A 21,302-nucleotide genomic window follows, 5' to 3' on the forward strand; every position below is an offset into this window, starting at 1 on the left:
TGGTTTTTTTGGTGGGTTGTTTTTTTTTTTTTTTTTTTTGGGTGTTTCTTTTTTTCTGCTTTCTGTAATTTCTTATTAAGTCAGTGGCCTCAGCACACTTGGTTGCTTTTCACTGTGCTTGTAAAGAACAGAGCAGTCCTTTGGAACTACCCTTGCTCATTCTCTAAAGCAATGTCACAGCTTAACTGTAGTCAGGCTTTTCCTCTTTGCGAATCTACTTCCAGGGCCCTTGTCCTTTAGGTATTTAGAATTATTGTTTTCAGTAGTACCAGAGTGTGTCTGCTTTCTTAAATTGTGCTTAAACAGAAAGAGGGGAAGGACAGGGGCAGATTAAATTTTGTTTTAATGTAATGACTAAAGTGGTGTTTTAATGGCTTTATGTTGAGACATTCTGCATGCCATTTCCAGTGCAAGAATCCCCTTGATGTTAGTAGCTGTAAGGCTGAAGAATTGGTGCAGGGCAATTGTCGTTAATTCTTCTTCCTCCTTTTCTGTCCAAAATGATTTAAAGATACTGCCTGAGGGGATCCAAACGTACCCATTGTGTTCCTTTGGGATGAACAACGTTGTTTTCTTTAACTGCTAAGGCTCATTAACTTAAGAGTTTCTCCTACTTTATGCTTGATCATCAACAGTAAGTTCCTTAAAAGGCAAATCAGGCCCTCAGTCGCAGGTCTTCGTAGTTTTTGAAGTGGGTGAGTATGGGAGAGAAGGGCGAGAATAAGATACCTCTCCAGTCTTTCCAAGAAAAGTTCTGGTGCCATTCTAGAGAAACATCTTCAGGGTGGTGGACAGAATAATTCCTTCAACAATTAATTTTTACTAGTGTTTAGGCATGATAATTGGGGTATTTTGGTCCAGCCTGGCTCTGCTTCCTCTCATTCAGGAAGTTTAATATATTCCTTGCACTGTCTTTTCTAGCTCCCTGTACTTCCAGGTTTTATTACCAGTGAACCTCTGCTCCAAGATCAGTTTTTTTGAAAGTAATTTCTGAATTTGTAAAGTAATGCATGTAGCTCTGTATTTTATAGTAAACAACATTGTCTAAGGTATACTGTTTCTGCTTGCATTAAATCACAACTGTGTGCAAGGTGAAAAAAATTCTTTCTAAGTAATTGCAAAGGCAAATACAGTTTTCGTTGCTTCAGGAGCAGACCTGCTTTTGTGATGTTGTTCATTTCAAGTTTTTTCTGTGTTTTTTTTTTTTTTTTTTTTTTTTAATACTATAGGTTACACAAGAGGCTGGAGAATTTATGATCACTTTCCCATATGGATACCATGCAGGATTTAACCATGGTTTTAACTGTGCAGAGTCAACAAACTTTGCCACCATCCGATGGATTGATTATGGAAAAGCAGCAAAGTTGGTAAGTCATATTGCAGAAAATTGATGCATAAGGAAATCTATGCTGTGGTTAGTTATTTCTGAGAATCTGTGGAAGCTGATGAGAAAGGGAGAACTATTAGATCAGGTAGCAGCTTATATTGACATTGAAATTGTATTTATAGTTGTTCTTTTTATAGTGGGTATTATAATTGCAGCAATGTGTATCCCTCTCAGTAGTGAGTTTTGTTTGCAGCTTAATCTGTGTACTGTTCTTCAAAACCAGTTGTATTTATGGATATTTTTAAGTTGAAGCTATGTATACTGAGGTTAGTATATGTGAAGACAACTGACTCCTGCTCTTAAACATCCTCTAAGCTCTACTGTTTGTGAAAGCACTTTATTTAAACTAGGAATTTTGGTATCTGGAAAGAAACATAAATAATTGAATTTCAAACAGAGTTTAAACAAACATGTTCAACTTCTCTCATCTTCAATGTCATCAGGTATCTTGTAGTACAAGATAATAAAGGAACGGTGAAGTCAGAGTAGATATTTTCAAGTTTTTAAATGAGGTGTTTTACTGAAGATATTTTAGACTGAAATTTTGTTATGTGGCATACTTTTTTGCTTCTTTTTGTGTACAGCATGTGAGTAAATATACAAAATCAAGACAGTATTCAGCAGAAATTTTTTACTGTTTTTTAATATTCTGTGATTTTTCTCAGAATTATGGCTTGTATAAGCTTTGGTTAGTATGCTTCCTGAAATGTTTAAGTCAGAGGCATTTTGTACGTTAACTTGTTCATTATTGAAAGAACCCTTTTCAATAGTGATTTAATATATTAGTTAATAAGTTGACAAATGGAATAAAGGGCAAAATCAGATGTGCAGGTTTAACAATTAAGTAATGATAGTGAACTCTCATTAAAAGCTTGGGATTGGAAGACCATCCTGAGAAAGTTCTCAAATAGTGGAAATTTGTGATTTAGGCACTATTGATTAATATTGTTAATGAGAGTGAATATGCTTCAAAGGGAGAAAGTTGATTTTTTTTTTCCATTTTCCATGTGCACTGTATGCATACAGTACTGAAATTATTGAAAACATTAATATGCATCTAACATGTTCAGGCTGGCCTTTACCTTTAATGGGAAATTTGTGCTTTCAATAGTTAACAGATAAGGTGTTGACTGTAAAGTTAATAAAAAAGAAAAAATCTGTGCATATGAAAATTTGGAATTTCTATAGTTAATACAATGAAACAAAGTTGAGAGGAATATGGGCATGGGCACATACGAGTTAGTTGTGGCAGGTAAAACTGTCCAGGATGTTAAAAGGTATGAATGAGCTGCACCTCTAAAATTGATTCAGCTGAACTTCATTCAAGAATTGCAAACGTTATTTTTGGATGTAGCAAAGCTGAGGTAGTGATACCTGCAGCTACATCCCTTTCGGTGTACAGGCTTCATATTTCTTATGTTTTAAAAAAATGTTATACCATTTGGTGTGCAGCTGCCCCAGTACAAACTATTAAATGCTTTATGCCTCCAGTGTGCCTCTCAGTTATTGTATTATGCCGTAAACTTAATGTCAGTTTTAAATTCAGGAGAGTTAGAAGATAATTTTTTAAAGCTAATGAAATTTTATTCCTTTACACCACTCCAAAAGTGCTTCTGAAATTCTGAACTTTTAGCTAGGAAGTCATGGCATATACACTCTAAATACAGTTTTATTTAGTTAAAATTCTCTAGCATATGGATAAAACTTTCATCTTAGTACACTGAATTCTGTGCTCTGTGGTTATTGCACGTAAGAGCAGTATTGTGCAGATATAGTATAAGAAATTAAAGTGTTTCTGTGGTTTCTGCAGTTGAATTTAAATGTCTGAAAGTTCTGAAGTGGCAGCTGAAGCAATAATGACTTCCTCTATAGTGAAAACTTAGATACCATTGTCAAATGTGAACTCCAGTTTCTTTGGCAAATGGCCAGAGTGCTTAATATTATGTGCTTATTTTTTATTATTTATTACCACAGAATTGTGAATTAAAGTTTATTCTCTTTTTAAAGGAAACAGAACATGCTAGGAAGTGCTAATAGTAGGATTTCTAATATTTTTTAAGAGAAATTTGTAAGAAGAGAAGAGCTAATGGAAAGATGGTGAAATAATTTTTTGTAATACTTATACTTGTTTATGCTGTACAAATATGGTAAACAAGTCAAACAGAGAAAGTATTATAACTAGTTATCTGTTCTTAAATTGTAACTATATGATGCTTTGAAAGCACACACAAATTATGGAGTTCCTGCAAATTGAGTACTCTGTTTCTTGACTATGGTGTTTCTCTAGAAAAACATGAGGATAACTATGATTAGTTTTAAAAAGGTAAGTCTGTGTGCCCAAAGAATACTGATTTAGTTTTATTTGCAGCTGTGGTAATTTCATTTAAAAGAAAAAAACCCACCACACAACCTTGTATTCCCGTTTGTCCTTCTTCAGAGTACTGATGTTGTTTTGACTTATCTTTCCTTTCTCTATGTGGTATGTACAGGAATTTTAATTGAAAAAAATATTTTTGATCCCCTAGTTCCCCTGTATTGTACTGCAGACATGGCCTGCATCAGCAAAACGCAGCAATATCTAGGTCAGTTTGTTGCTGTATTCTCCTTAGAGGATATTGTATACTGATGACCGATTATTTGTCTTCCTACAGGAACACTTTCATTTTTATAGAATAGTTTCTAATTGCTTACAGCTGGATTTCTGTCTTAGAAAAAGAAAAAAATCCTGAAGTACAGTCAATGTTCATTCTTCATTAATTTTGGAAAAAACATTCACACAAAGATTTCCATTAAAGTTGTAGTAAGTATTTAGGCTGTGTGGCAATACTGCTTTCCTGCATGAAATGAGATGGTGTTAAAGGTTCTGTGAAATCGATTGCAAATGTTAAATTTGAGGTAATTTAGATCCCCAGTATTGGAAACTTTGGTTAAGCAGAGACCATGGGTGCTAAACTTGTGATCTTGGTTTCACTATGTGTACCCTACCTACCTGTAGTAGTTTGAACCCTGGGAGCAGGGATGGACCCTCCAGCTTGTTTTCTAGTTTGTGTAAGACTTCCACTCAGGGGGTGGCGTATGAAGGGTAATACCAGGTGGCACCTCCAGTGTTCTTTTTGCTGCAACTCATCTGGCTGCTGCTTTGGGCTGTGTTCTCACTTTTGGACAGAATTAAGTTGGACAGAATTAAGCAGAAAAAAAAAGTAGTTTAAAAAAAATGCAGAAAGGAAGAAATAACAGATAAATAAAAAATCCCCCAAATCCACGGGAGAAACAGTGTAGGTTTTGCTGTCTTTTTCCACTAGTAAGAACATACAGGAAGAGAAATAGGAGATACTGGTGAAAGTAACAAACCAGTCATGGTCTCCTGAAGATGCTTGGCAAATGGGTGTGGTGCAGAGGGATGCTGGTGAAGTGCTAAAGTAGAGTAATGGTGGGACTTAGAGAATGAAAGGTAGGTAGTGCTCAGTTCACAAGCACTTTAGTTGTGTTTGTTATGCTCTGTGAGGATGGGAGGCACTCTAATCTTTAGACATTTGCTTGGTAAAAAAATGGCTGGTTGGCTGAGCCCAGAGTGTTGTAGGGAATGGAGTTAAACCCAGTTGGTGGATGGTCACAATTGGTGTTCCCCGGGGCACAGTTCTGGGCCTAGTTCTGTTTAATATCTTTATTAATGATCTGGATGAGGGGATTGAGTGCACCCTCAGCTTGCAGGTGACACCAGATTGGGCAGGAGTGTCGATCTGCTGGAGCGTAGGAAGGCTCTGCAGAGGGATCTGGACAGGCTGGATTGATGGGCTGAAGCCAATAGTATGAGGTTGAAGAAGGCCAAGTGCTGCGTCCTGGGTCACAACAACCCCATGCAACGCTACAGGCTTGGGGAAGAGTGGCTGGAGGGCTGCCTGGCGGAGAAGGATCTGGGGGTGCTGGTCAACAGCCGGCTGAATACGAGCCAGCAGTGTGCTCAGGTGGCCAAGAAGGCCAACGGCATCCTGGCTGGTATCAGGAATAGTGTGGCCAGTGGGAGTAGGGAAGTGATCGTGGCCCTGTACTCAGCACTGCTGAGGCCACACCTCGAATTCTGTGTTTGGTTTTGGGCCCCTCACTACAAGAAAGATGTTGCACTGCTGGAACATGTCCAGAGGAGAGCAGCAAAGCTGGTGAGGGGTCTGGAGCACAAGTCTTACGAGGAACATCTGAGGGACCTGGGGTTGTTTAGTCTGGAGAAGAGGAGGCTGAGGCAAGACCTTATCACCCTCTACAACTGCCTGAAAGGAGGGTGTAGTGAGGTGGGTGTTGGTCTCTTCTCTCAGGTAACAGGCAAAAGGACAAGAAATGTCCTCAAGTTACACCAGGGGATGTTTGGATTGGATATTAGGAAAAATTTCTTCCCCAAAAGGGTTGTCAAGCATTGGAACAGGCAGCCCCAGGAAGTGGTTGAGTCCCCATCCCTGGAGGTATTTAAAAGTCAGGTAGACGAGGTGCTTAGGGCCATGGTTTAATGGTGGGATGGCAGGGTTAGGTTAATGGTTGTACTTGATGATCTTAAAGGTCTTTTCCAACCTAAACAATTCCATGATTTTATGATTCTTAATCATTATCAGCTTCCTATAAGTTTCATATGTTCAATGCTATTTATTTTTGAAAAAAAATTATATGGTACAAGATAGGGGCACATAGGATATTTCTTCAGGCTTCTGTGAATTTTGTCATTTCCCTAATGGAGCTACATTTATATGAGTAGGCTCGAAATGTGTAGCTTCATGAAGTGCACTTTGAGTTTCCTTACTCCACTGCATTTTGTTACTGTTGGTAAAGCAGATGAGCCAGTGGCAATTAGCCTGTATGTTTTGTAGGTATCTACTTTGATTTGTGCTGAGTAGATAACTTGTGTGCTGAACAAGGGGTGATGTTCAGTTATTAGAATTGGTGAATAGAAGTATTTACACATAATTCTTTTATGTCTAATAAAATAAAAATCCTTCTGAGCAATTGGATAAAAGACACTTCCCTAGCCTAAGAAAAAATCTTGTATTCCTAGTGTTTGTTAGCTGCGGGGTGGGATACCCTCTGCCCTCACCCTCAAATCTGTGGATCATCTATGTTTATTAAAGTTATATTTTTCTCTGTTGTAACTGTTATTTCTAAGGAATGCCAATGTTCCCCTCATACAAGGGTTACAGTGCAAAAACTCTCACTTACAGGTTCCAAAACTGGGGTAGTCAGTCATGATTTTTACCTGTCCAAATTTTAGCTCTGGTGAATAGGATGAATGAACTTCATGCACTTTAATTTGATACTGACAACTAAAAACAGATTTAATTTTTGACTAAGATCCTGTGCTTTTCTGTATATGCAATTTTTTTTTTCTTTCTTGGAATTTTTTTCCCTTGCTGCTGTCTGTAAATGTTTGAAAAACTTAGATGTTTGCAAATCAGTTCCTAATTATAGGGGATCCCCCTAAAAAGCACATCCTTTGACCTTGTGTAGACCTTGTGTAGAGCTTCTGGATTGCATGATCCCACCTAAGCTTGATAAGAGAAGGTACTTTACAGAACAGAGAATTGGGTTGAGATGGACTTCCTGTGTTGGAGATGTCCAGGAGACCGGTGATGTGAGCAGGTTTGGTCAGGGCTCTCTCATTCTTTTTTATGCAGTGATGTGATTCTGCCCCTCTAGTCTGCTCTGATGAGACCTCACCTGGAGTACTGCATCCAGCTCTGGAGCCCTGGAGTACCTAAAGGGGGCCTATAGGAAAGATGGGGAAAATCTTTTCAGTAGGGCCAGCTGTGACAGGACAAGGGGTAATGGTTTTAAACTGAAGCAGGGTAGGTTTAGACTGGATCTAAGGAAGAAATCCTTTACAATGAGGGTGGTGAAACACTGGAACGGGTTGCCCAGAGAGGTAGTGGAGGCCCCATCCCTGGAAACATTCAAGGCCAGGCTGGACGGGGCTTTGAGCAACCTGATCTAGTTATCGGTGTCCCTGCTCTCTGCAGGGGGGTTGGACTAGATGACGTCTAGGGGTCCCTTCCAACCCAAAACATTCTATGATTCTATGATTATTTTAGTTTCTTTCCTTCCATTTTCCTCTTGTTACTATTTAAATCCCCACCTTGCTGTGTCTGTTGCTTTTCCAAATCCTTGTGTCAGGGTCTCTCACAACTACCTGTCACCCTGTGCCCAAATTGATACCCATACTTTCAAAAGCTTTCAGAGAAAGCCCTGGCATTTCCAAATATGGCTCTTGTTGCTCACTGTGTCTGTTTCGTGGCACCACTTGGTGACTTTCACTCAGTATAAATGTATGTAAATTTTACTGCCTTCTATCAGGGATAGAGTCACACTAGGTGATTTTACTAGTCATTATAATGATTCTTTTGTATTGCAGCTCCTTTTAAGACGTGATTTGTTTTTAAATATTGGTGCTGGCAAGCTTTTTGTTGTTTAGCTGATATGTAGAACCTGTGGAGAGAAGTCTACCAAACTTTCCTACTTGAAACTTGGGCTACTTAAGTATTATTGCTCTCTTTATAAAATTAAGTCAGTAATTACTCATGCATTCTTCAGTGGTAGCTGCTTAGCAACGTGTTTTCCGTGGATAGGTTAGATCAAAGTGCTGGCCTGCAGGTTGTATTTTTCCCTTTGGTGGGATGAAGTGCAGTTGTTTTGATGTTAGGTTTGATGGATTTGTTTGCCACTGCATTCATTAGCTTCACATCAAAAAACTGACAGGCTGTTAAATGAAACTTTGGCTTAGATTTTCAGCTTGACTGTTTTGAGACTGTTGTGAAGATATTTTGGTTTTGTGCTGCAGCAGCCTCAAGCACTTACAACTGTTTCAAAAGAAAGAAAAGTTATTTAGTATTCTGATTTGTTTGGGTAAAAGAGAGTCATTGTCTTGAGGATAGCCATGTCCAGCTTATGCTACCCAAACAATATATTTATTGTGAAATATATATTGAGAGGCCATATGTATGACTTAAATTATCAGAGAAGAAATTATACTTACCACACAAAAGCAGTTTTCCACCTCTCATAATTTATTGAGGTAATATTTTTTCAACAGGGATTATGTTTAGGTTGCTGTATAAAATAAAATACTAGTTGTCTGTTTGAAAATAAATAAAAATTTCTACTCAGTTGCACAATTTTAATTTTTTTTTTTTAAATGTGGGTGAATGATTTAAAAGCATAGTCTTAGAAAGTATGTTGCTACTCCTACAGCAGTGTTTTGGTACTGAATGTCAGAAATAGCTATGTGCATAAGCTCATGAGTGATTCTTATATCAACTTGTTATGTTAGTTTGAATTGGGCACTGCGGTCAAGGAAACTTTTTTTTAAACGCTGCGTGTTAATACATTTGATACCTGTCTGCAATCATACAGCATCAGTTAAGATGTGCAAATTAATGTTTTTCCTTACTGGAAATCATACTTAGCCACCTTATATTGTTGACTTTGCCAATAATGAAATCTTACAAGAATTCAGGAACCAGTCATGCTTTCCGTTTCTGGTCCTGATGTTAGTATACCACTTCAGAGGAAATAATTTGCATTTTGCAGTTTGACATTTCACTTCATAATTGTAGTGCCACTCTCAGCTTTCAGTTGTCATAGAACGTACTCTTTGCTTTATTTCTTTTATCTTGATCTGTTCCTTATCTTTTATTTTTGCCCATCTTACTGCCATCATCTACTGCTCCTGTTTGGTTCTTACATCACAAACTCAGCATTTCCAGAGAACAGCAGGTATTAAAATTTCCCTCTCTAAAATTTATTGCTGTAATGGGGAGGTTATCAGTCTCCCATTGGGCAGTAACTTGCACACTTCTACATTTCTAGTACATCTAGAATTTAGGATTGAAATGGTTTTAGGAGTAGAAAGGAATAGTAATAACTGCAGTATTTTTACCTGTAAATGCAAAAGAGAACCATATTCTATTGGTTTTTGTACTCTCCAGTTTTGACAGAGCAACTGGTTGTCAGTTCATAATCTGAAACTTCATATGATTGTGTTTTTATGTTTCCACAGCCTGTGCTATGCTATATGCAAGTATTGTTATCTGTGAGTAGTGTATTCTGTGGCTCTCAAGTTCAGTGTGGATTCTCATGAATCTTTTCTGTCTCTACCTGGACTAACTTTTTTTTGTGTGATGCTACATTACATGTGACTAGGGTTATGCATGCATGTTTCTGGCACAGGGCTCTCATGCAAGCTGTAATTTTTTAATAAATAAAAAGCAAACCAACACTACTATCAAATTTTTTTTTTTTCAAATGCAGTTTTGAATAAGTAAGGAGAAGAGAATTCCTTAAAATAAAATTTTAAATGTTGGAGTACATTCTGGCAACTGTGAGTGAATATAAATGATGGAATTTAATTTTCCTTTGATTTTTTTTTTTTCCCCTAAGTGATATCGTAGAAATTCCATTTATCAAAGTAATAAATGTACCAAGTTGGCACACTTTGTGGATGTTAAGAAGTTTTTGTTTTATAGCAGCTTTCATCAAATGAGGTTAATTTTTTCATAGAAAAAGTCAATAATTTACAATAAACTTGCCTTTTCAGAACATCATTTATATAAAATTTTGAGTAAATCAATACAATTTTATCTTTCCTTACTTTTCATCAGAATGCAGATTATAATTATCCTTGATATACTGAGAAGAAATTATTGCCACTAGATCCCTTTCTGTCCATATCCTAATGTCACAGCCTGTAAAGCGAGATTACTTTCATTCCAGGTTTTTAAAGAAAGAAGAATTTCAACTAAGAAATAATTTTCATGAATTTGAGGTTTACAAAATGGAGCCTCTGGGCTTGAATCAGGTGTTGAAACACAGGCGTCCAACACTATTTGAGATAGCTTAAGATATTTTGCCTTGCTCTGCCTAGCCAGAAGAGTAGCAATGTCCATGAATCCAATGTAATATTTAGAGCTCAGGAAGATGTCACAGATACCATAAAGTGGCTCAGGTGTTAGTACCTGCCCAGGCAACTGAAGCCAGCCATCTGTCATTAACTGCATTCTCCTACTCTTTAAGAGGAAGTCAATTCTCTAGCCTTGCTAGAATAATTTTGTATTTTGACACTGGGAGGTGATCTTTCCTGATAAGCAAAAAGATAAGTTAAGTGTTAGGATTCAGTTCCCTTAAAACCACTGCACTGCAACCTTTCTTTTCATAAACCAAGCCCTCCCTCAGCTGTTGACTCTGATAGTTCATGTCTTCACAGTTGTACCAGGTAAATCTAGTGCTAGGTATTGCGATAAGCAATGTCCCCCAGGTGGAGTAGTGCTGGAAGAGTCAGATAGACTTCTGTTTAATGGATTTTTTAGTAAATGGCTGCCACTAGAAGGGAGTATGACCTCAAGATACTAGAAACCAGTCTCAGGATGCTGGAAACCATTCTGCTGGTCGTCTTCCATGCGGTTTCTGTTGATCTCTGACACTGTCTGGAATGCAAATGTTTCTGTTCTTCTGTTTCTTTGGTGTTTTTTTTTTTTTTTTTTCCTTTTTTTCTTTTTCTTCTCTTCTGTATATAGTGATAAAGCTTTGTATGAAGATGATTTTCACATCGTTAACCTATGTATCTTCTACTGGGACCTTCTACAGGATTCACCTCTACTGGAGGTGAATCACTCTTGTACTTGGTACTAGACTCACCAGTTTTGCTTAGGCCAAACATACTGTGGAGATAAGCACGTACTTGCAATTTTCTCTCTGTTTTTCTGAGAGCCTGTGGAATACTACGTAAAAATGAAGAAGAAAGGTTGAAGAACAGTATCATAGATTTGAAACACACACAGCTTAACTTCCTTCATTTGAAAGAAAGCACTGTAAGTATAAATACACAATTTAAATCCCTTGACTTAGTCTGAGCAGTAGAGAAGGCTTGTATGAATGAAGAAGTATAAATGATACACCTGTATCCTGAGGTAACTACACTAGGGCAGTAAAGTGCAGGTGTTACTTCTAGTACAAATGAGCTTACACAGCCTAGCAGATACATGAAACAAGTGCTGAACATGGGAAGATGCCTCAGTTGCAGGTTTAGTGTCCCCACTTTGCATGCTACTTGAGTGGGTAGGGCTTGTTTATATGGTACTAGTTAAAAGTCTTAGGGTTGAAAATTCTTGAACTAGACCTTAAATGAACTGTATAACTTGTACTGGAGAATTTTCTTTTTGCTTGATCTGATACAGGCATTCACAGTCTGAGTTAACTTTGGTGCAACACTGGTTTAAACGAAAGCTGGCATGTTCAAGTAATTTCCTGAAAAAATGACACAGGATTTTATTTTTAGATTTTTATTCTAACTCAGTCAAATTGTGATTTTGGCTAAATTTCAGGTTTTGAGGTAAGGACTATATCCTCACTTAAGATAGAGGAGCTGCTAAAAATAAGACAATGTTAAGCTGCTTCATATGACTAAATCTATAAAATAGCAACCAGCTCCAACTCCATTTCAGACATTCCTCTACCGAAAGCAGAGGCAGAGTGTTTGTAGAAAATATGCATGAAGACCTGTGAAATGGAGAGAGAAGAAGCAGTGAAGAAAAAAATGGACATAGGTTACTGAGGCACTGAAAGTGTGGTCCTGAGAAAGGTAAAAGCTTTAAGGGAGTGAGGGAGATACAAACAGAATTTCTGTGCTTGCTATTCCAATCCTCTTTTGCTATTTAATTACTGTTGGTTATAGGGGATAAATATTTCTTACCTGCATGCAAACAGGTTAATATCAGAGAATTACTTGCCTGCATGATGAATTTAATGTCCTATAAGGACGTTGCAAAATTAGAAGTATTTTGTTGGAAAAAATGTGGTAAAAGAAGAAGATTATTAAGTTTTAGACTAGACTTCAGTACAATAACCAGATACTGGGCATTTTTTTAGTGTAGAAGTGCAATGAGAATTTGGAGTGGTTGTGCCTTTAAAATCTGCCTGTGTTGGTTTTGGTCCAGAGCTGGAGAGAAAATCCTTGAGGTTTTCTGTAGAACTGTAGCAAGCACATTTAAAATCAAGTTTTCATTGAGTTTGGTAAGAAAAGATGAATTAATTTGTCAGTCAAGGCCTGCCTGTGATGTTAGTAAAAATCTGTATTCTGCATAGTTAAATAAAATGTAGTTTCTTAACAAAGCTTTGGTTGGATATAGGCTCTTGTATACTTTTATTGCTATTCATCACTACTTGGTCTCCACAAGTCTGCACCCTCTACTCCTTATTAAACTATTAATCTGCTTGCAGCTAGCCCCACTGAGCAAAGCATTCCCATGTTTGACATCAGGATTGGCCCTTCTTTAGTGCATGCTGAAAAGATAAATCAGCAGTGTATCTCGGTGAAGTCAGTTGGATGAATTTGTGTGATTCTGCACTTGTGATCCCTGATATGGCTGAAGTAGCTGCTCTACTCGATGAATTGCTTGGAAATTCTTACTGGTTTCTAGAAAAAAGTGGTGCTGTCAATGTAGCTTTAAAATGTTTATGGGCTCAGAGGATGTGTGCAATTTGTATGCATCTCTGGTTGGAAAGAGATTGTATTCTATTTGATTTGTTTGCTAATCTCTGATCTGTTGACTTTCCAGAAGTTCCTCTGTGTTTGGTATACCCTAACCCTGTTTGCTTTCAAGAGAGCTGGTGCAATCACACAAAAATTGTAATTCTCAAATCCAGTTAATGTAATTTTTTTATATGTTTATTTAAGATTTTTGTTAGTCTAGAGCTGTTCCTCTTTCTCCTTCATATGCTGCCTCCCCAGATTGAAAATACAATTTCTACAGTAATCTCCAGTTTTAGGAAACTCAGGGAGAGTTCTGTTACGTTACTTGTGCAAAGTGTGGTGACGGTGCATTCTGGATAAGCCAGTTAGTTTTCTGATTCAATCATATACAATATTTGGGTTTGATATTTCCAGCTAGGGGTTAGGGACCTGAGCACAGGTATGCTTACAGGACTTTCTTCCCATAATGCTCTTTGCAATAGCTGTTGAAAATTATACATGGTTTCCTTGTCACTATTTGAAATTTATAAATTGCTTCAAGAGCATTCTAATTGAATTCTTCTTTCTGTTCAGAATATTCTTTTCAAAGTCATTGGTTTATTCATAATTGTTATCAATCAGCTCTCTATCATCTGTTTTAAAAAAACAAAACGCCGTATGTTAGTGTAAAAATATTTCATGCACTTGTAGGTAGAATAGTCAAGTCATAAGCAGCTTGATACATGACTTGATAGAGTGGTTATAGTGTTTTGAAAACAGAACAGTTTCATAGTTTTTCTATTCGTGATCTCTAAATCCTGAACATCTTGTAAAAAAACAGTTTAGAGCATAATGTAAAAGAGAGTATAGAGCACTGGTGTCTTTCGAGGAAATTATTGCATATTTGGATATTTTTTCCTCCTCTGCTTACAAAGTGATCAGAAGGGGTCAGCAACAATCAGTAAATATGAATGAAGAGGTGATGTAAAATCTGTAACTTAGAGGATTTCAGTAAAGCATCTTTATTTATAATAATTGCTATATTAGCAGCAGAACAGGTAGATGGTTTGCTTTGCCACATTTCTGCCCTTTCCCTCACATGCTTTATTTTGCTTCCAACAAAACCAGGGTCTGTAAGAATAAAAAGATGAAAGCTTGTCAATAATATGTACCAGTTTCTGATGGCTAAATCACTGAAAGGAAGAATCTAAGAAAAGTTTTCCAATCTTTATGACCATGTATTAGAGATCTTTGGCCTCTGAAATATGGTACTACACCATGGGTTTCAGGAGGGAAACAGATCTGCAAACTTTTAACCAGTTAGCACATTAGCAGTGTGGCACATGCATATGTACGTATATATACTTTTTTTTTTAATAATATCACTTCAGTATTTGTTTCTTAAGCTTAGAAACATATCAGAAACACCCAAGACACACATTTCAGACATTATAATTTTTTTTAAGCTATTGGTACATATTAGAACCTGGGGAGCATTTCCTGTTTATTGTAATGGAGACTTGTAAGATGTGTATTATTTTATCTTTGCTTACCATCTTAGAATGACATTCTGTACCTTCTTCAGATTGTGTCAGTCTCTTCTTAAATCTTCACTTTTTATTCCTTATTGTAGGGTCTTCTGCCTGGAAAGTGTAAAATCTTCCATGGTCCTCTTGTGGCTGTGCCTGAAACATTCCTGCAGTACTTCAGAAGACCTTTCCCCTCTTCTTTTCTGGTGTTGACCAACTTTACTAGTTGCTTGATCTTGCAGACCTAGTCTGTCAGACTTCTTAAAAAAGCTGCTCCTTGATGTTATAAGCATTTTAGTTATTGAATTGACACTCAAAATTATGAGGTCTTTGCTTTAGTTGGGTAGAATTAGAATTTATTCAGAGGGCTTTTTTAGATGAAGAAAACTTTAAAAAAAAAAAGTCGTGCTCTTGAATTTCATGTCTTTGTGTGGGATAGAATATGGAAATAAATACCAGAAGATGTGTTCTTGAAGCATATTTTACTTGGAAAAATTACATGCTAACTTTATAATGCATTTTTTTTGTTTGTTTGGTTTTTGGGTTTTTTTTGTTGGCTACTTTGGTGTGAATATATTTTGACAAGCTTCTACAGCTAAGCAAACATTTTATTTCTGACTTTTGGAACATGCTGAGCGTGTTCAGGTCCTATTGACAGCTAGTATAATTCAGCATCTCTAAAAGCCATTTTTTATTTAATTTCAGACAGAATTTTAGTGTTAATAATGACTACTAATGGGTCTCCTGCATCTTTTTAGCTCTGCAACTTTAATGAGAAATGCTACATGTATTTTTTTAGGCAGTTTCATGTTTTCTGTGAAACAGGTTTTCTGCCATGTACTCACCAACTGCTTGTCATGCAAGAGGGGAGAGATGATGCTAACTTCAATGGAACCATTCAGTTGCTATGTGTAACACGGGTAACTGTAATCAAATGGGTAGTGATAGTGTTGTGCATTTGTAGAGAATCAGCCTGGAGAGTGAAGTAGATTTTTCTTCCACTGGCATTATTGCTAAACTCCAACATGCACAGAATTGGTGTTTTGTTCCATAAAAATGATGTGTCTAGCACATAATGGTTAATTTATAATAATGTGAAAATTTATTGGCTGCTGTGCTGCTTATAAAATTGTTACAAAACAGTTTGAATTGGAAAAGCTTTGAATCCAAAGTGAATAAATTTAATGTGAATGCCTTTAATTAATTTTGCTTAATTTAAATAATGTAATTTGTATTGATTATGCTGCTGCAGTTCATTTGGATATTTATTTTTAATTAAGATTCAGTACTCTTGTTTTACCTTCCAGAGCTATTCATAAAATGAGTGTGAAGAAAATGCATGTTAATTAAATTAAAACTTACATACATTTATTAAACCAAAATCAGGCCATAATTTCTTTTTTTTTTTCTTTGTGAAGGAATGTTATACATACTAATATCTTTTCCAAGGACAACAATCCACTTTTATTTGGAATCTTTTTCCTGAGCAAATTCATGCTTATATAGTACTAAAATGATGTAGGTGCTTTTTTTGCTCTAACTACCTCAGAGGCTGCCAGCACTACCTTCTGAAGCTGAGATGATGCAGCATAAGCCTGTTATTTCTTTTTGCATCCTGTAACTTACTCTGTGGCTTCTCCCTGTTAGCTGGTGTCTGTGCACTATTGAAACACAGTCTCAAACTTGGATGACCTCTTAATAATTTTCTGGCAAGGAAGTTGCTAGCTGATAGTATTGCATATGTTCAAAACAATCCAGAATGAAAGACTTGCTGTATTAACTGGGACCATGGATTCTCTGTTAAGGTTTATTGCTATTACTTGTTTTTTTTTTCTCCCTCGTTGTTGGTATTATTAGCAGTTTGAAAAGAGAGTCCAATATTATTTTGGGCCAAGACAGGTGATATACATGCATTTATTTGTAAGTGTGCAGTGATAAACATACAATTTATTTCTGCATCTGTGCATGTAAAGGAGCAGTCATGTAAAGCAAAGGTTACTGGAAATGTTGAAGGGCAGAGAAGCTGAGCAGAAAGCAAGACAGAAACTTTTTTAAGTGGTAGCCTCAAACACCAGGCTTTGAACTTTGATTACCACTTAGTTAGCCTAAATTCAGTCAGAAAGACTGAACTATGGTTGACTCACTAAGTAAAAGTCTCTTTTTCTTAGAAATAATTACTTCAGTTACTGGTAACATAGTGGTACTATGTTAATTCTGTCATACATTATGGATATTAGGAAAAATTTCTTCCCCAAAAGGATTGTCAAGCATTAGAACAGGCTGCCCAGAGAAGTGGCTGAGTCCCCATCCCTGGAGGTATTTAAAAGCCTTGTAGGTGTTGTGCTTAGGGACATGGTTCCATGGTGGACTTGGCAGTGTTAGGTTAATGGTTGTACTTGATGATCTTAAAGGTCTTTTCCAATCTAAACGATTCTATGATTCTATACCAGAGCAGCAGCTTAAAAATGCTTAGTGTTATAGCTGGAATCAAAATTGTATGGGATGGTGACAAACTAAACAGAAATCTGTAGCAATTTGTGTTCTGAGGTGAATGTGCTTTCTGGGGTCTCTCATTTCTGGTCATTGTATCGCCTTTGAGTTTGTTTGCGATTGGTTCACTGATCTTTTTTTTATTCTTCATGATAAAATCATAGCAGCAATCAACTCTGTGAATTGTTCCATCAGTTGGTTTTGCAATTATGATGATTTCTGCCTGTATGCATAGGTTGGAAAGATAGTTGACAGTAAAAGAATCTTCCTTTCCAAATTGTTTCTTCAGTGCCTCTGTATGTGGGGACACAGTTATATGTTTGTCTAGCTTGTGGTTATGTGGTTAAGCTTGCTTTTCAAGCTTATGTATGATTAAGTATTTTCAAGGTAATTAACAATAATGTTGTGTAAAAACATTGTGAAGCAACATACTTGCTTATTTGCTAGGTTTATTCATGTCTTACTTCCCAGTGGGTCTCTCTGTCATTAGTGTAAACTAATAATTGTACTTGGTTGTTTTTCTCTTTCTACTAACCAAGATAATACAGTGAGAAATGAAGTACAAAAAACTGTTTAAGGTATTATCTAGATGCACTATAGACAATTTGCAAGTATAGTAAGGCTACTTTTTATTGAACAGAAGTGAATTTGGATCTTTTGCTTGAACAATCTGCAAATGTTTGTGTTAAAAATATAATTCATAGTGCAAATTCCTTGATTTGCTTTGCTTTATTTTCTCCCTTTGCATAATTTATAGATAATTAGTTGATTACTTAAAATAAAGTTTTCAGTATTTTGCATTGCTGCTTGTGTTCTGTTTTTTCTCCAGTTGCAAAAACTTGAAAATGCATGAATATATGGTAGAAAAACTGAAGGATTAATCAGATTAATAGATTTGCCTGTGTTGATATTGTGAATCTTCAGAAATAAGATACAAGAAGTTTATTGATACTGTAGGACTTTTGAAAGCAGGTTAAAACTGATACAGTTATTTTCTCAAAACTAGTAATAAATGAGAATGCTGACAACTAGCCAATTAAGATTTTTTTTTTTAAAATACTTTTAAATTTTTGCACTGTTTTAATCTCATCCTTAAGAAGATTAGTTGTTGACTTTTTGCATTGATATTAGGTCATAGATATCATAGCTGAATAAAGCAAGCATGTGAAGATTTGGCAAATGGACTGTGTTTGCTTCAGTAAATCCAAAAAGGGAAGGTTCTGAGTTAAGCAAAGGGGATTCATGTCACATTTGTTATCTTAGTCCTTTAATAACTGTAGTGACCAGAGAGATAAATGCAAATCTTTTCATGTAATTTCCATCATTGTTTGGCTATGTCTATAAAAATTACTAGTGATAAATTGTTCTGTGCAGAGTCTGAAAGACTCTGATAAACAGCTTTTCAAAAGAAAGAATATAAAATCAGGTTATACAGAAGTTTTGTTTCTTGAGGGCTTCCATAGTGTGTAAAGCTTACAGAATTTCTTGAAATTTTAAATACAGTGAAATGAAGAAAAATTGAGGTCTTAGAGAAGACTTTACCTTTTTTTTCCTTTCTTTTTTTTTTGTCTTCCCCCCCCCCCCCCTTTTTTTTTTTTTTTTTTTTTAAAGTCTTTTATTTGTCACAGTGGAACTGCTCAGGATTTTGTTGCTGGCTTTTAGATACTACTAGTATGTTGTGATGGTTTACTATAGGCAAAAACTGAATACAAGTTGTTTGCTGGAAATGAATGCATCATTTATAGTTACAATAGGTGAGAGTTTTAATGGTATTCTTGTATTTACTCTTAGAAGAAATACGCCTTTATAAAGTGCTGTTTTATGGGTAGTTTAGCAGTTCAGAATTTCCTGGACCAATAAACCACTTAGATTCTTCAGAAGTTTTTACAGACCCCATGTGCTCTGATGAATACCAGAGGGTATTAAATTGGCAGTGAGTCAGTATCATGATGCACAAGCTCCAGTGTACTGCAGCTGTGTTGTGCCTATTGAAATACGTTGATTGGCTGTTGAGTGATTCCTCTACCTCCAAAGAACCATTACTTGAATTAGTAGATCTCTTATTTTAAATGATGTTTTCCTTTCAGTATAAATTTTTTTAAAAGTAATGATCACTTAGGGGTCAGTCAGACAATGAAGTCACATAGTCTAACAGGTACTTTTAGCAATACTTTGCATGCTGGTTGAACTTGTGGTTATAGTTATTCTGTCACCCTGCCACTCTTACAAATTACTTTCTTTCATTTAGACTGATTTTGGGGTGAAACTTTGCCATAATCTGAATTGTTGCTCCATGTCTATTAGCGAAAAAATAGCTTTCATTCTGTTGTTTGCTCTTCATTATTCCTGTTTAGCATTTTTGACTTTTTTTTTTCCTTTCCTGATAGCCCAGGGAAGGAACTGTTTTACTTTGTATATGCCCTCTACTGTAATTGTGAAACTGACTTTCAGTATTGTTCAATCACTGAAATAACTACTCAGCAGGACTACTTCACTGCAATATAAAAATATGCACACAAGTTTTTAATGAGTGATAATACTGAACAGCAATCAGACTCTTCATAAGGCAAATTCTAAACATGATCTGCATTCTTTTTTCAATTCTGAAAATACACTTTTATTTCACATGTAGGTGAGCATTGCTAGGCCTCCTGTCTTCCATCCTTGAGTTCTTAAGCTTTTGTGCAGAGCTTATTCTCTGAGCATTCAGTCTCTTTGGTTTTTAGAAGGCTTAGGTTTTTAGCACTATGAATGGGTCTAGATACCAGAAAAGATTCATGACTTCCTGGCCATTCTTACTTCTTACTTCATGTACTGGGAAAAAAAATACAGAAAAATTCTAGTTCCAAGTTCAGAAAGTACGTAAGTTTAAAATTTCATAGTACCATGTATTTCATTAAGGTTACCATCCAAGAAGCAGTTCTCAAAGTGGGTGGTTTGCAGTAATGAAGACAAGTGAGATGGTAATTCTAATAAGCCATGAGTGAAATTAGCACAACCTGACCCAACAGCCTTAATGAAAGTTCAAAGATGGGAGAAGTTCAGAGAGAAATTGCTTCATTTGATCTTAGAGGATTATTAGTTTATCATACCATTTTTAGGCTTCTTGTGTATTTCCTCAGAAGGGCTTTAAAATAAAGATTATTTCCATTACTAACTGTTTCCTTCGCATTTCCTTTGGGCTAGGACTTCTTCTGTAATCACATCAATTCTATGATTATCATTTCAATTTAAGACTAACCTCTGCTTTTAAGGCTTCTGTTTCTAAAACTACCGTGATAATCTTTCCCTTCAGTTGTTTCTTTCCCCAAGTCCATGCTGAACTTTTGTGTCCTTACACTGAGCACTTCTGACTCAGAACATCAGGTCTGCTTTTCATGAGATCCATAAAATTTTAAATTATTTACAGCTGTCGCTTCAGAATGACCAGCAGCCACGCTTATAAACGTTTATTTTTCTACCTGGGGCAATAGTTTTGTTTTCGTATGAATACCTCAAGACCTCTTGAAGTCCCATCTAAGACTGTAACTAGACTGGGATTTATGTGTGGTTGTTAAAACTATTTTTGCTTTGGAAACTAGAAAATGCTATAAATCCTAGCAAATATTTTTAATTTCTTGCATTTAGGCAATTTGAGTGTATGTAATGCTGCTTTAATGCAGCTTGACATGGTTTACATGTGTGGCTTCAGAAGCGTTCAGAACCCTGAAAGAATTAGAATGTTCCTTACAGGAGCATCAACTTGGTGAGGCTTGAAGACCCCACATGGTGAGGAAGGTGGAGAACTTCCATCTTCTAGAAGTTCCATGAAGTTTCTAGAAGTTATGAATCCTGAAAACCTTTATAGAAGAGGATGGCAGCACCTCTTTCGCAGGTGATCACAAGCAGCCTTTACATGGCTGCAGTCTTTCACTTGAAAGTTAGAGAAAATCGCAACTTAAAGAGTGTTCTCTTTTTTGTTGTCTTAAACTTCTTGAGTTTTATTGGAAGTGGCTTTTAAAAGAGAAAGAATGAAGAAAACTTGATGTTAAGATGAGCACAACTCTCTTTTATTTGGAATACATCATAGGTACTATATAAATTTTTTTGCCCATTTTATCTTAGGCCTGAACTCTTTTGTGGTTTAAAAGAAACCAAAAAGGCATTATGAAAATACCCTATTGAAAAAATGCAAGATTTGTGTGCTGGGACAGCATACTGCTTTGTTTCTAAGGTAATATTATTATAGTATGTGTGCTGCTAATCATATTTTAAGAAGAGTATAAGGAAATCAGAGACCTATATAGATTAGAGTTTAAATATGTGATACGAGATAAAATTACCTAGCGTGATCTAATTAACACATCATAAAACTGCAGTTAAGGTAAAGCATTTGTGCTTTAGTGTGTGCAGGACCAAGAAGTTAAAGACTGGAAGG

At 36.2% G+C, this 21,302-nt stretch overlaps 1 protein-coding gene across 7 annotated transcripts in view; it reads left to right on the plus strand.

Moving 5' to 3' along the window:
- The window catches only part of KDM4C (lysine demethylase 4C), a 290,608-nt gene that overhangs the window by 71,945 nt on the left and 197,361 nt on the right, over nt 1–21,302 (plus strand). For all 7 annotated transcript variants that reach the window (XM_035893611.1, XM_009638241.2, XM_035893595.1 and 4 more), the window contains one exon: nt 1,230–1,367. In XM_035893611.1, coding sequence (XP_035749504.1) covers nt 1,230–1,367 — 138 coding nt within the window. The remainder of the gene's footprint in view (nt 1–1,229; nt 1,368–21,302) is intronic.

The sequence above is a fragment of the Egretta garzetta genome, unplaced genomic scaffold (genome assembly GCF_000687185.1).
Source record: "Egretta garzetta isolate BGI_Z169 unplaced genomic scaffold, ASM68718v1 scaffold250, whole genome shotgun sequence".
Taxonomy (NCBI): domain Eukaryota; kingdom Metazoa; phylum Chordata; class Aves; order Pelecaniformes; family Ardeidae; genus Egretta; species Egretta garzetta.